This window comes from Simochromis diagramma, unplaced genomic scaffold, assembly GCF_900408965.1.
Source record: "Simochromis diagramma unplaced genomic scaffold, fSimDia1.1 OVJJ01000387.1, whole genome shotgun sequence".
Lineage (NCBI taxonomy): Eukaryota > Metazoa > Chordata > Actinopteri > Cichliformes > Cichlidae > Simochromis > Simochromis diagramma.
In genome coordinates this window covers 9,497,160-9,513,778 of record NW_024387152.1, presented here as the reverse complement: position 1 = coordinate 9,513,778, position 16,619 = coordinate 9,497,160, and the positions used below count along the sequence as shown (strand labels likewise).

At 40.1% G+C, this 16,619-nt stretch overlaps 1 protein-coding gene across 6 annotated transcripts in view; it reads right to left on the bottom strand.

The window, feature by feature from the left end:
* cfap74 (cilia and flagella associated protein 74) overlaps positions 1–16,619 on the bottom strand; it is a 50,001-nt gene that overhangs the window by 15,372 nt on the left and 18,010 nt on the right. For all 6 annotated transcript variants that reach the window (XM_040047738.1, XM_040047735.1, XM_040047737.1 and 3 more), the window contains exons 18-23: positions 16,273–16,393; positions 14,792–14,895; positions 13,063–13,185; positions 12,812–12,933; positions 7,077–7,205; positions 67–151 (exon numbers count right to left, since the gene is read on the bottom strand). In XM_040047738.1, the coding sequence (XP_039903672.1) occupies positions 67–151; positions 7,077–7,205; positions 12,812–12,933; positions 13,063–13,185; positions 14,792–14,895; positions 16,273–16,393 (684 nt within the window). The remainder of the gene's footprint in view (positions 1–66; positions 152–7,076; positions 7,206–12,811; positions 12,934–13,062; positions 13,186–14,791; positions 14,896–16,272; positions 16,394–16,619) is intronic.

Here is a 16,619-nt window from a genome sequence, read left to right as displayed (position 1 = left end):
ACTGCTTTCAGGATCACATTGCTCTTATCTGCAATATACGTGTATAGTGCGTAACATGACACAAACCTGGCCTGCTACTTGCACTGTCATTGGAACCTCCAGGACTCCTGTGTCACTGTCAAAAAACTTTGCATCTTTGGACAGGGAGCGTCTGTGAGAAAGCAAAAAGGAAGGCGTGAGGAAGTCGCCATTTGTCATAAAAACAGCTTTATCTTCATGTTCACAAGCAGAAAAGAGCAAAGACATCAAGTAGAGGCTGAAAACAAACACGTAATCGCAACAGTGATTTTGATGCGTTTTTATTTGTTTTGTTAAAATACAAAAAATGCCATCTGTCGAAAGCCACAAGCCAGTGAAGAAAGAAAGAGAAAGATTCAGACCCTGAAGACCCATTACTTTACTTTAACCCACGACTGTAGGATCGGCACGCCGGGGAAAGCAGGAGAGAGATGCAGAGCGCGCCTCCACACTACTGTAGGTTGTAGCCATGGTGATGGGAGACGTAAGTATGATTCAAAGAGGACCAGTAGTCATGCACAGGCTTATGTAAAACTCCAGTCCCTCAATATCCCTCAGTGTCAAGAGCTGCTCTCGTGCTAGCACCAGTAAAAAACCTGCATATATGCACGTATGCAGAATTCATTAGCATGTAAAAAAAAAAGAAAAGTGGTCAAATGTCAAATGCTGTTTGTGTCTTAGATCCACCCACCACCTCCTCTCTCCTTCTCCTAACATCCTTCAATTTTCTTCTCTGCTATTCCTCGCTTTCCCTCCCTTTCTCTCCTTTCAACTGCCTCCCTCTGTCTTTTCCTCTTTACACTCTTAATGCCGGTTGAAGGCTTGAGAGCTAATGCTGTAAATGTCATTGGTTTTAAGGCTCCCCAGATGCTAGTGTGTCTTTTCAAAGCGCTACAACCACCCTCGCCTTCAGCAAATCTGTCAGCTTCAAGTTCGAGGAAAGGTTTGTATTTCGTACGTCCCAGAAACTGCTCTACGACAACCCCATTCATGACTCAAAAACCCACAAAGGTCACCTCCTCACCCATCAAAATTAAATCTCTGCAATTACAAAAGTCCTTTTTTTCCCCCTGCATAGGTTGACCAATGAGTGCAGAGGGAGTATTTAAGGAAGCACTCTTGTTCTGCCTGCTAATAGAATCGCTGCTGGAGAGTCACTCTTGAATTAGCTTGGCAGGGCAGAGTGGAAAAGCCTGGTGGGGCGTCGCCAGGCCCATATGCTCGGGAGAATTTTGTCGATGGATAGGCTTTCAGATTTGTCAGTGTCCTAAACAGATTTACTTGTGTGCTCTTCCTCTCTGCAGCCAGATTATCCACAGTCCAAAAGTAATTCTCCTCTATAGCCTTTATGGTACTTCAGAGATTAGTAGATGCAGTAAAACTCAAATGGTTGTTCTAACTTCCGAGCCGCAATGCAAATAACCAGAGTATTTCAAGTGAAACTACTGAAATAACCTGTTCAATCCAGCAGGTGGTTTTTCTAATGACCAGCTTTAATCTATAACAGTGAGGAGGAAAAAACCAGAAGGAAGCCTGTTTTTCAGGGGACTTTATGAGCTTACAACACAGCGCTTCCTTTCGCTTGAGTAAAAATAATGTATTCACATAGAAAATATATACATTCCTCTTCAGTCTGCACTCGTATTTAGACTTCTCTTCACCATTAAAAAAAAGTGATTATGAAAGGGATTACAGATTAAGAGGCTTAAGGATTTTTCACTGTGCAAAAACAGGCGGACGAGAATTACAGTAAATGACCATTAAGTAAAAAAACATAATGATGGGAAAGAAATAAGTTACGGAAGTTATTATGTTTGCTTGTTATCTTGAAACCCACTGCAGTGTGAACGTTTCTGATGAGAGTCGTGCGTTAGCAGTTAAAGTGCTGGCAGAACCATTCAGTCTAATCTGCAGTAATCTATCCTTGTAATCTCCCTTTTATCAGCTGGAACTGCCAGGGTTGGAGACATTGCCTGCTCTTCAGAGATTACACCTAAAACCACTAATTCGAGTAGTCCTGTTCAAATGATCCCGTCATCAGCAAAAACAGGGAAACAAATTTCCATGGGTTAGATTGAAATTCTCCACAGGCACAACCTAAGAATGTGCTTTCCTTTTCTGTGGGACAGATTTTAGAAGAAGTCAAAATTTAGGACCAAAAGAGCCAGCTCACATGGCATGGTAATGCATCTTATAATGGTGTGGCGTGTAAGGTTTCAAGACAAATTTAGTATGTTACAGTAAAGTACAATATGTAAAAGACAGGGAAACTCTCAAATTCAAAGCAATTGTGATTGTAGCTTTTGTGCTGGCAGTAAATGACAAAGTAAAAAGACTAAACAACCCTCTGCCGAACAGAAATGAGCTAACACGAACCGAATATCGGGAGGCACAAATGTCACGAAACAAAATGGCAATCACTCTGATTCCGTCAGCGTCCATCTGAATTCAAACGAGCAGCATTCCTCTTCATCGAGCGGGATCACAAACATGTGAACCATTAGATTTAGTACAGTACAGAGGGGATTATGCTGCACATGGAAGAATGTGAGGCAAAAGAGTGAGTGGGCTAGATGTGACAAATAAAGGTGGAGGAAGACAGGCAGCGAGGGCTGAAGCAAGAAGAGATGCTGAATGATGTGGGCAGGCTAAGCACAATCCCTCGGAGCAGGAAGCAAGAATGTGCTCACCCTCTCCCAAAAGCCTGAGGAGGGGAGGCAAGAAGGAAACACCTGTATAAAGAATGAAAGCTATGAGTCATTTGTGAATCCAGATTTAACAGTGTGTGAGTGTGTGCGCGGATTAGACAGGGAGTGAAAGCAGTGCTTCTAATGAGGATTTGGAAATCCAATGATAATCCCTGGCTGAAGGAATTGGCAATGCCATCTTAAATGACACACCGCCACTGCATAACACAAAAGCAAACCTACCAAAAATCAACAGATTGGGAGGCGAGATCCAACCATGACAGAGATGACACATACAGGGACACAGCTTGATGACATGCTGGAAACATACTTGTTTTCCAATCTCAGTGAGAATCATGTGAGTTTCTGCTGTGGATGAAGGACACTGTTTGGGTCCTTGGGGTATCTTAAAGGAGAATGAAAATCTTATTTTGTAAAGCTTTAGCCACCTTTTGAGACCATACTTACCTACAGAACAGGTTTATGTCTTTGAGAGACATAAACCCCTGATAATCTTTTAAAAACCCAGATCATCGTTTAATAAAACTCACTGGTGTTTTGAAGATACATACAAAACCCTTAAACACTCAGTTTAAAATTGTATTTCATGCATTTAGCTCACGAGTGGAAGTGAGACATATCTCTGTTTCCACCTGTGTCTACCACGTGTGTCCAAGGTGTCCAACTGACTACTCGTGTTCAGTCTGTCTACGTCACTTCCAGTGAAAGGGCCTCCACGCACAGCCCTTTGTCCATCTGTCACTGGTCAAGCTCCAGATTTGTTTAGTAAGGGCTAAGCACTAATAAACATATATTCCAACTGCTGAGATTGTCAGGAGTTTTTGTGACACATGCCAAAACAAAAAAACAAGATATTTTCCTGATATGTCCTTGTTGGCAACACATCATAGCACAGTACAGTTCACACTACAAAAAGAGATGTGTCCAAATATGTCTCACAACACCTCATTAAGTTTTTTGATTGATCTGATCATAAGTAGGGTTCCTACATATTAGATTTAAGACTTTTTAAGGCACTTTTTTTGCCACTTCGAATGAAACTTAGTGTCACGGACCCGGCTCTGGAGGACTCGGGGGTCCGTGAGCAGTTTGTTGTTATTATTATTATTGTTATTATTATTTGGGGATGTGTGTTTTTCTGCACTATGCTGTGTTATTTCTTGTGTTTACACTATTATATGGTATGGCAGGGTGGGGGGTGTACATGCGTGTCTGGGGGTGTGGCTGGAGGATGAGGACGCCACATCAGGCTGATGGGTGTTGGCACTGCAGGGAGGGACTGACCAACACCTGAAGTTCCTGCACACACCTGTTGGTGATCAGGGCTCGTCAGGGGGAGCTCAGGGAGAGCTGGAGCTCCCACCGGGGTAGAGCAGTGAGTTGGATCTCCCAAGTTATGTGTGGTGGGGTGTGTATGTGTTGTGTGTGTGTGTGTGTGAGTGTGTGTGTGTGTGTGTGTGTGTGTTGTGGTGTGTGTGCGGTTGGTGTGTGGTGAGCGTCAGCAGGTGTGTCAGCGTGTCAGCGTATGACCCGTTCGCTGCAGGGTTGGTGTTGACGGCTGTTTCTGTGGTTTTTCCGCAGGTGGAAGAGTGGACCAGAACGGCAGCACGCACGGGGTGTGCGAGAACACAACAGCAGGGAGCACGAGCACAGACGGGAGTCAAGGGAGCAACTGGGATTTATTGTGTTTACAGCTCTCAATGTAAATAAATGCACTGTTTGCACACAGAGCTCTGCGCCTGGGTCCTCTTTCCCCATATCCCCACGGTCTGCCAGCCAGACCGTGACACTTAGGGTTAGAGCCACAAATTGTTTTTGTACTTCACTCAACTTGCAATCTACTTGCACATTATACCAAACATGTCCTTGTTAGATCTGTAAAAAAACAACTAATTGAGGCCACTTGGTTGAAACTGCCGCTTCCAATTGCACCACACTCTTGCTACAAAAAACAATACAACATGCCTTGTATACAGCTGGCAGTCAGGTTTTGGCTATGCAGCAAAATCTTAAAAAATGCACATAACATCTGCTACCTATCAATGATATAATACAAGTGTACATACAGTAAAAGGTGTATTCATTTTGTCTTGATCTGTGATCATATACCTTTTTCCTTGACAAAAATAATAAATAAACACATTTAGAACTGATTCTAAACAGGATATTATCTTGTTAATATACAGTCTGTGTATCAGACTGTGACATAATTACCTGAGAGAAAATAAGGATAATAAACACAGGATGTTAGACTGAAAAATGAAGCAACACAGCAAAACAATTTAATGCCAGACTTACACTTAGTGATATTCTGTTCTCAGAATTTACCGTGCTGAGCTTAATGTTCTAATAATGGATCTACAATCTACAAATAAACAAGATTTACCACTATGAGAACAGTGAAAACAGTGTTGGCCACTCAGAGCACACGGATCTATGTCTGGTGTCTTAGGTTATATAAGCAGATTCAGGACCATCATATAAGCAGTGGTGAATCGTGAATGCATTGAGGGATGAGAGGAGCTTGATACTAACAAAAAGAGGCAGAATAAATGCAGAGTTAGAGCTGGAGAAGTGAAAGAGCACAGAAACACAGAGGACTGCAGAGAGAGAGAAAAACCCAAAGAGAAAGAAGTATAATTAAGCACAGAGGTGATAGGCCAGGAAAAAGAGAAGTATGTGTGAGCGAGTGGGAGAAGACGCCACAGAAGCAGGAGAGAGAGACAGAGAGAGAGATGGAGTGATGAAGTGTGATACAGAGAGAGTAGGGAGGGGGTGAAGCTGTAGTTGTGTTAGTGCTCATGAAGGATGCACCATCTCAGCAGCAGCACAAGTAAAGCTGGACTCTAATCCTCGCATTAAAAACCTCTGCTGATTCGCTAAGCCAGATTACTGACATTTTCCCACTTTCCTCTACTGCCACCCTACTGTACGATGACCACTGCATGCCCTTAACTTTTGTCATTTGCAACGAAAATGACCTCCTGTTATTTATTTATTTATTTATGCATACACAAATACACAAAAAAAGGAGTGTGGGCAGAAGAATACTGACACCCACACAGAGTTTTTGCCGCAAGCCTCTCATATTTGCCCTGGGGGTCTCCTTGTCCGCTCTCCTGGCATTCAAACCACAGTTCAGCTCCTGCCTCTCCATCTAAATATAGAGCCTGTATTGTTCTTGAAAGAATTACCACATCCTTCAAAGTCATTAGAAACCATTATCACAAGCCTTCATGCCCCTGCGATTAGAGGGCAGGTGTGTTGTACAAACTCTTTTATACCTGCTGGCTGCTGACAGGCTTCAGATTGTTGCCTTTTGTAACTCTGTAAGACTCCTCCGTTTACTTGCTTTGGAAAAGGGAATTGTGTCAAAAAAGCATTGTAGTAAACTAGTAACGATATCACAACAGATTTCTGTAGCCAGCCACAACACAGGGAGACACGATTTATAGACAAAAAGTAAGCTAGCATAAATTTTTGTGTAAAATCGACGCAGTGAGTGCTCATCACAGCTTCTTTAACTATTTTGCTCATTGTTTTCCGCCACAAAAGCTATTAAACCAGGCGGCTTAAACTGGCAAATGAGGGTTGAGATGGTGGGCTGTGTTATACTTAATAATTGTAGTGCACATTAATCCACTATAGCACTGACTGTGAGGCACAGATGGAAGCTAAGTTGCCCAAGGTACATGGATAGTAGTTGATAAAACAGAGTGAAAGAAAACCGGTAGTTTATTTCCCACTTTGCAGCCTGGAGAGCAAGAGAGCACTGTTAACATTGTTCACTTCAACAACCTGTGATCTAGCTTTCTATAATCCCTAGTCCCTAGTGGGCATAAGTGGAAGGATATCAGCTAAACGGGTAAAGCAGTATTAAGTAATAAGATTTATCTGGTTCACAGAAATTGATATGCATGTTGACTTTTGTTGAACTGTTTTCGTATGTGCAAAATAGCTAACACCAACAGTAGGCTAATATGATAAGTTAGCTAAGTTAACAGTTGTAGTTTTTGTTCTTAGAAGCTTTTAAAATGAACATGAACTGTCCTGTCATAACAGTGTATCGATTTCTTCTTTACTATAATCACCTGCTTTTTTAAAACATTAAGTGTGCAGCGTACATAATCTACAGCAGCTTTTCCACAGAAAAACTGTTTACCCTTTTTAAGAAGCAGATTACACAAAACTGTAAGCCAGGATCAAAATATATTACAACTTCTCTTTGGGGTGAAACAGTTTGCACTTTCATAGAAGGCTGATAGAATCTTAACAAGGTTATTCTAAAATAAGATTATCACTGCTCCAGTGGTTCCATTATCATTGCATCCTCTGTGTGTCCTTCCTTACCTCGGGATGAACTTCAGTTGGGCACTAAAGCTTGATTGAGCCTGGATGAAGCCGGTCTTTGGTAGGATCTCCATGTGCTTCCTCATGTCCTGACATACCTCAAAGGTCAGTTTCAAAGCTGTGCTGGCTCTGCCATGCAAAAAATATACATATAAATACATAATCCATGATATATAAAACACAGGCAACAATATACAAGAATACTTTATTTTACTGACATAAAGGTAAAGATGGCAGTTCCACATTATCTGAAGCGGATCTCAGATGTTAAATACTCAGAACGGACAATTAACTGTCTGAGCGTCCACATAAGAAGCAGGGGCTGTTGTGGAGGACCACATTAAAAAGCTTATAATGAGGTAAAATTAATAATGAGCAGAAGTGAGTTGAGCTTATTGGTTCAGTCCTCCCCAACACTCCCTGTTTCTCATTAACTTTCTCAAGTTAATTGTTAAATGAAGGGTAGCTTACTTATTGTATGGCAAAGAAATGTACATATATTTTACATTTCGCCCTAAAACTTCTTCTGTTTGAGGTTAATTCATTTTTTAGTTAAAAGCTAGATTCTTTTTGTTTTCACACTGTCACCAAGTGGTTGCTCAAAGGGGAATTGTTGGGTTTCTCTCTAAAAAATGGAGTGAATTGCACTGAGATATCCTGTATGATTTGGTGTCAGATAAATTAAAACTGAAGTTAAAGACTAGGCTGGGCTGATCATAATAAGGAATCCAGATTGTATTGTATAGTCTGTTAATGTAAAGCTTGTCAGGTAATTTTATAACTTCTAGTTTTCGGATTCCTCAGACAAACATGCCTCCAAATGAGTCCCTTTTTTTTTTAGCTCTTTCAAGTGTAATAACCAAAAGTATGATGAAACCCTGTTTAAACCTGCTATCCTTCGAGGACTCAGCAGGTACTGAAAGAATTTGGTCTCAGTGACACCCACAGAAAATGTCTTTTATGGAGAAATCTACCCCAAATCAGTATAATTTAAGTGACCTAATTTCCACAAGCTTCAACAGATGGTTGTGCCCGTGGCTGCAAGCCTCAGTTATAGCTGAGGCTTGTGATATAAATGGCTCGTCACCTTGGGAATTTCTCCAACACATCCAATACAGCCCACACCTTCAAAAAACAATGACAGTACAGACAAGCTGAAAACACAGTTTGCTGGAGGTGACACGTGTATACATAATATTTTGTTGTGCTTGCTTTCATCTTCAAAAGACACAAAGGTGAGCCTTTAGCGAGCTGTGGCCAAATAGACTGAGGGACCCGTCATTATTTGATTCTCCTCTCAAAAGAACTGGCCCACTTTGAACAGGGAGGTCAGCCAGATGGTTGTTTCCCCGAGGCAAGGACTCACAGGGACACTTGGGGGATATTAAGTTGCTATCTTTATGCCAGCTAAATGACAGCCTTCAAATTGCTGGCAGAGGCATAATCATGGCTACATAACAATTTAGGGTAATTAGGGATTTTAATTAACATGGGCATTTAACTCAACCTGTCTTGATTTTACTGGCAGGCAGTGACCAGTTTATTTTTGAAGCAATGCTTAGTGGAAATCCACAGAAGTATTAATACTGTGTAATGCAGTGATATTTTAGGCAAAAAAGAAGTAAAGGTTTGCATGTTATTGCATAACAGCAACTTTAAGATGCACATGATCAATTTTAAATATGTACAACAGTTTGAAGAAGTGAAGGAAGGTCCATAACAAAACGGCATTCCCATTTTGCGTGAAAGGACTTGACGCACAGACCTAACCTCCACACTATCAAACAACATCACCAGAGTGAAGACAAAGTGAAAATAGTGTTGAATATATGACTATAGATATGATATTTCCTCTGGGTTTGGTTTAGTTTATGCAGGTGGTCTCATGCATGTGCTGTGGGTTTAACAATAATGCATTCTTTATAACAAGTTAAATAAAAATCACTGGAACTACTTGGAGTTGGATGCCTGCCTGGGCTAGTTTTAGGCAGTTACTATATAAATTAATCTAGCTAGTAACTTTTTTCACGTTCTTTCACTATATTTAACATCAGTTTCTACTCTTCAGTGCCAAAAACTTTAAGTAAATGCTAGGTTAGGCAAATGGACAAAAGAGCTCATGTCTCTTATCAAGAATAATGCAGCAAAGAGAGGCAACATAAAAACACAACCTTTTACTGCCTTAGTGATTCACAGAAGCTCCAGCAGGCTATGAAACGTCTGTAAAAAACTCCCACTGTGACCCTTTGGGGGCTCCGTAAAAATAGTCCTAAAAAGTTAAACTTTCTTTTATTAGAGCCACATAATAATGCTACTCATTACAATCATCAAGGTTTAGTGGGAATGATATCAGGTCATGTTGCAGAGAGGTTACTCATGCTGAGTCTACATAGAGTGCTGAATAACCAAGTGCCTGGACTCCGAGTGCCCACGGCTGCAGCAGTGGCTCTGCCTTTTCTTAAAAGAGACAGGTGGCTATGCTTGCATACTCCACATGTACTCCAAAGCCCCATGGGAGACCAAGCCTTCATGGCAAGCGCTCTAGGCAACTGTCCCCATAATGCAGCACTGTCTCCTTTTATCCCACATAATATATATAAATAAAACTAACCTGCCAGAAGAACTGTTTTCTTTATAAGTATTTACTGTATGTTGCTATTTTCACATAAAAAGTAAAGAAAAAAGGTTAACTTGATCTCATTCCTCAGGCCAAACTAAACAGGTCTCAGACTGAGACTAAGATAAGGTACAGTTGGCGCATTAGAAATATAGAAAAGGGAGAAAAATCAAGGACAGAAGGCTTTGTGAAATAAAGAAGCAGGGTGGTTGTGTTTTTGTGGCTGGGTTTGGGCAGGAACGCTCAACTCCCCATCTGGTGCCAGCAAAGGAGTATTTGAAAGTCCGGGCTGAGTGTTTGAAATATTAAAAAAGAAAACACCCTGCCAACTGTGTTCAGAGTATTCCAATCACCGGCTCACAAGCCAAAGTCAAACACTGCACATTTTAAAGCTTCCTAAAAAAAATACTTTCAATTAGTAGGAGTGATATTCCAATCACTGGCTCACAGACAAGATGGACATATTCAATTATGCTTTGTGCTTTTCTCTTAAAAAATCTGTCACAAACTTGGGAGGACTTGTGGGATATCTACTAACTACTTAAAGAAAAAAAAGTGACAAATTCCATGATGAAAGCAGCAGCTCTCCTATTGTTTTCCCCCCAAAAGCCTGCCAAGCTATTTTGTGTTCAAATTATTGTCTTGGAGGCAGAGTGACATATTGCACGGTTTGCTGGTGCAAGCATTAGCATTTTTTTTTTACTTTAAAAGCTGCACTTCACACTGACACTGTCATCGTCATGTTGTCACACGTGCTGGTGTGCCAGCGCACCAGATGGCAGTTGTCACAAATCCCCTACCCCCACACATGCACTACCTCCCCCACATGATGTGACACAATGACTGGCTAGGTGATGGACCTCAGTGCTGCAAATGCTACTGCCCCTGGTGTATTCCTAACCTCATGTGCTCATCATAATGCATCACATCCATAATCAAAGAGGATTTACTTCTGTTCTGTGCTACAGTATCGGTCAAAGAGGACTGTGGCGATGCCATGCTTTGTTTAGGAACATTTATCCGTTAATTCATCTCTATTATATTTCATCCACGCGTTGAATTGTTAAATGTCTCAAAGCGCTACTTGGCTGTAAGCGTAGTTAGGCGGAGAGTTTGATGTTGGACTGAAAAGTAAGCGGGCCCTGTCAATTTTAAGGGATTTCCTTGAGCCGTTTTGCTGTGAAAATGTCTGTTTTGGCAGAGACTGAGTATATGAGGGAGTTTTAGTAGTGCATTCAGCAGATAAGCCAGCATGCTACATCAGCAGTCCACGCCACTTTCCAAACTCTATTTCAAGGATGTTTCTGAGCATAGCAACAAATAAAATGGGAATATGACATGCACCACTCATTTCTAGGTTGAGGGTTTCGTATATCTTGTTAAAAATAAAAACTTTAAGATGCATTTCATTCCTTCAGTTAAAATAATATTCTAACAATATAGGCAACAGTTAAGAGACTTATATGGGCTGGGTGGATGAAAGGGCTATTTAGTAAAAATCATTACCCTGCTGGCCTCACTCTTGTATGTATTTTGTAAAACACCGAGGGGACAACCACTTTTTAGGATTTGGTGTTCATGAATTTACTGAAGTTATGTTGTTTTTGTAAACCCGGGCAGTGTACTTCTTTTTGCATGACTTGTTTCCTAGAAACACATGTCTACCGGCTGTGCATTAGGCAATTTTCACAGTAATACGCTGCAGTACAGTGAAAAGCATTGGTTCACATCACACTGACTTTGCACAGCTCTTACAAAGACAGCTATGTGCTTATATGTTCTCATATGCTTTTAGTGCATCCACTGACTTTCAAAAAGATAAATTCCACGTGCTTTTTTTTTTTTATCAGTTTGGGCATATATTTGAAAAACGTCTAAAGAAAGAAACACAGATCTTTCCCTCTATGTATTAAATGCCACCATAATGTTAAACAAGCCTCAAGCAGTATTCTTGCATCACATACTGGAACAGAGCATAATCTGTTTCTCTGCCATATGCTGTCATGGCTATCTATATAGTCTTTCTACCAAATTAGACATTTTATTGTGATGAAGACGCTTTAACAGGCCACCTGTTGCATAATGTTGCGTTGGTTAAATGTCTACAAAAGTGGCTATTATAATAACACTCTTAACTGACATGCATATAAACATGGTACTAAATTGTTTCATATTGCACTTTACCCAGAGACAGGTACCTTATATTGTCATATTACTATTGTATGTCTAAATCTGTCATATTATTGTTATACACTGTTCACACAGTGTTTAGGCTTTAGTCTCATGTAATTAAAATGACTTAAACTAGTATTACACACACACACACACACACACACACACACACACACACACACACACACACACACACACACACACACACACACGCACACCAGCCTTTTATGACTGAAGGGTAAAAGCCATTGTTTATCCCACGCTGAGGTCAGCTTCACAACTCTTACACTTAACTTTTCTTGAGACTCTAGTTGTCATTGGTCATGCAGAATAGCATGCCTTGTTAGCAATACAACACATAACGATGATGATTATTACAAAGATATGGATACAAGGGTGCTTTAATTTTCTATAAACATTAAATGTCTCAGATACAAAACTATTTGAGATGTCCTGTACTTAACAGAATATTATTATCCTTTAAAAATGTATTCAGTTATGAAACTACTCTATAACATTTCCTTGTTAATTCTTACAAACTCTAAAGAGAGTGGGGCAAGTTGTAGCTAAGTTATTTTTTTTTGCAAACAAAAAACAAAAAACGTGTTGTTTTTTTTGTGCTTTTTCTTTTTAAACACACGTAGAACTAAGATGTAATGTAAATCTAATGAATTCTGAATTGGTCACTGTTTTAACTTCAGATGCAAATCACCTTGGAAACTAGTGATAACGAATGGTTTTATACACTTTGTTCCAATACTTAGCGTTAAAGACCACTACATTGTGTAAGCATTCAACAAATTGTAATAAACTGTCACTTGTGCATAAGAGGTTGATGTGTAGACCTTCTGAAACAAAGTAACGAGCTCCTTCTAAATGTGAAACAGCTGGACATCAGCTTGACCAGATGAGAAGGTTTACAACCATCTCAGGCTCTGGGACTTACCTGCTTTGGACATTGATGGTGTCTTGATAAAGGCGGTCAAACATGCAGATCTTTAGGTCAATGTTGGGCTGAAGTACCCATACAGGCATGCTGACTGCCACACCTCTCACATGGATGGGTATCTGTTTGAATGAGTCCTCAGTCACATGCACTAAACATATCATTTGATTCATTTACTCTATGGCTTTGTAAACTATAAATGTATCTGCTCCCTAAGTAATTCACAAGACTAAAAACAAGCTGTTTCTTACTGGTTTGCTGGTTTTATCAGAGAATTTAAAGGAGAAGTCCAGTCTGGTCTCTCCTGGAATGGTTGGAGTGAAAATAATTTCCAGTTTGACACTTTCAAATGACCCGATCTCTCCCCCGCGTACCTGAACATGGACAGACATACTGTTGATACTGCACTTCTCTTACATTAAATGTGTAGTTACACATCTTTATACTGACAAAAGTTTAGTTTTACCTGATGACACAAAGGTATTCCTATACATGAAGGAGAAAGTGAAAGCTGTGGTGCAGTTATGTAACATTAAAAGGTATGCAGGCATACACTCGTGTACATACAGTGAAGGCAAACTGTCAAGGTGGTGAGAGCGTAATAAACGAAAATGAGTAATAAACCAATGATGCAGCAAGTGCCTCGGTACTGTGGCATCATGATAGTTTGATGGATAATCTGCCATTTAAGACACCAGCCTTCAACCACACAATGTGAAAATATCAGTCAAAATGACAACGATCGAGCCGAGGGCATGCAGGCGCACGCAACACACACAGTCGCAATAATAGCAGAGGGAGAGGTGATGCACCATTAGCCCCCCACCAGAGAGACGTAATGAACCCTGAAAAGTCTAGAATTTCACATGGGCCACAAGGCACACACAGCATCATTGCTAAAAACAAAACAGAGAAGCAGAGTCTTTCAACGACACACAATAGTGACAAAATGTCGACTTTCCACTCAAAATTTTTCAGAATCTGGGCAGATTTCTGGCACCTCAGCTATAAAAATGCAGTCCCTTTATGATTTGACAAGAAGAAGATTCATGCTCCAAAGAAGATGGACCATTTTTGACTGACTCACAGCCCTCACCCATGACTCAATACTTTAATTTAATTCAGCCTGTCGCTATTAGAACAGACATGCTGACTTTCTTCCTACAAGACTATCCTCAAGTCTTGTTCTATCTTCCTAAGAGCAGTCAAATATACAATATGTTGTTTACTGAATCTCAAAAAACAACATATTGAAAAACTATATCATAGAATAGCTGAGGGTTTTTTCTATGAAACCACAGAAACACCAAAGCTAGATTAAATAACAGTACTACTACTATCAACACTTGTATACCAGACTATAAATATTAATGTATAGCTGTAACTAGCCCAGGCAAAATGTGTTTCAGCACAAAAGACCGGGCTTCTTGCGACCTCGTAATGAGCTTTTGGGGTATGACTTTGCAAAACTCTGTATAGTTACCTTACTTAACAGAAGTCTATGCATTTTCCAGTCTATGCTATTTCTGGATATTTAATAGATAAAAGAATACTTTAGAACAGCGGTCCATGAGGGCCGGTGTCCCTGCAGGTTTTAGATCTCACCCTGGGTCAACACACCTGAATCACATGATTAGTTCATTACCAGGCCTCTGGAGAACTTCAAGACATGTTGAGAAGGTAATTTATCCATTTAAATCGGCTGTGATGGATCAAGGACACATCTAAAACCTGCAGGGACACCGGCCCTCGTGGACAGGGATTGGGGACCCCTGCTTTAGAATAATGGGTCCTGATGATTTTTAAAGGTTAAAAGCTCTTTGATGTTCATACTGTCTAACATTACTACTGTGTTACATCAGATGTATAAACAAGAGCAGCTAGGGCTACAACTTGGCTTTAAACATTACTCATCAATCTAAAAACAGTAGCATTAACATAGGAAATGAGCAAGTTTTTGAAGTAGGACTGAAAACTTACATCTCTTAGTTTTATGTCACTGGAGTCTGAGGGGGTCTGGTCTGTCTGAGTGTCCAAATCAGATGAAAGACAAGCTCCAGGAACAGTTTTCACACCCTCTGACACTGCCATACACACAGATAAAAGTCACAAATGCAAGTCATCTCAAAGTTTTATTGTTGAGCAGTTACTCTAAGTGGGCACCTTGTACAGACTAACACTAAAACAATAATGGTGAACCTGTAATTGGTTGATGGAAGAGCAGAGTAGTAAGTGATAAGTAAGAAGAAGTAATACTTGGCCTCATTGTAGCAGTATTTTTAGTGTACGCTGGAGGAAAATTATAAATATCATTTAAATCCAGACAAATAGGCCCTCTGACAAATAACACTGTTTTTCCTCTTGGACACGTGTGGAACATTTTTATGCCAATCTGCAATCTGACCTTTATTTACTAATCTGTGACACAGAAAACATATTGGACAAAATGTACTACAGTCAGCTTCAGAAAGGAACATCAACAGCCTCAAAATTGGTCCAACATCCAAGAGCCTTTCTCGACAATAGAGATAAAATAAAGAAACAGAGTCGGAGCCACTTCAACACAGAATTTCCAAAGCCAGCAGAGCAGAGGCAAAAGACTGAGCAGCTTATCAAAGCATCAGCAGCAGGAAGTGCTGAGTGCAGTGATGTAGACTTCAGATCCGCGAGAACACGAAAGAGAAGATGCCTTGTTGCCACCAGCTGTAAGAGCAAGGTGAACCCTCCGCTTTGTGTGTGTGTGTTCTTTTATTTTCGTTCCTACAAGGACTCAATGTCCTAACAGGAATAGAGAGACAGAGGAAAAAAGAAATCATCTACCACGAGGAGATGTTGTCAGTCCTCATTTTCCTTCCAGAGACTGTTTCAGGGTAACACTGTCTCTCTGTCTCCCACATATTATAATCACTCACCAAGGTGGTGCTGTGTTTGCACAGCATGCTAATGACAGAATACAATATACTGATTTAACCTTGTTCACCATCTTAGTTTAGCGCGTTAGCATGCTAATACCTGGCGAAAACAGTACTAAATACAAATTAGCCTAACTCTGTGGCTAATAATCAGAGTCAGAATACTTTGCATGTAAGGACATAATAATAATAAGATCATAAACAAATGCATTAGACAAAAAAATGAGCTGATTATAACACTAGGGGAAGTTTTATCACCAAAAAGCAGGACTAGAGCACAAATTAACCAAATTAACTAAAATCATTACAGTCTCTCCAGTCAACATTGGGGCACTTTTTACTCAAAGAATCAAAAACTGCTATTCTGGTATTTTAGCATGTCCTGTGCTTATCATGAGGAAAACACACTGACAATCATTTGGGAAAAGAAAGACAGAGTGCCCAGTTTTGAATTCATGCTATTATGTATTGTAGTTTAGATTTCAGTTTTTCTAGTTCAGGACACAAACTGTGATGGATAATCATGTCATGTGTGTGTCCATATTTTACCTGATTGTTCTTGCTGTTCTCCTGCAGAGAGCTCCCGACTCTGTAGCTTTGATTGGACATCTTCAGCATCAATGGATTCAGGGCTGTTCTGGTTGTTAGTTGCTGTGTTTTGACTGGATGCCTTTTTTCAGACAAACAAACAGGCAAATATATTCATTTATTTTTACCCATAATATCTGGTATGGGCATCCTGAGACAGAAGCTTTGGAATTCTCTCATGTGAAAATAATGAATGCCAATTTTTTTCAGTGGTTTCAAAATCTTTTGCTTGTTCAATCTACAGACAAAATAGCAGTATAATGTATATGGAAAAAAAGCAGGAACAATTTACTTTTTTATTAGCTATA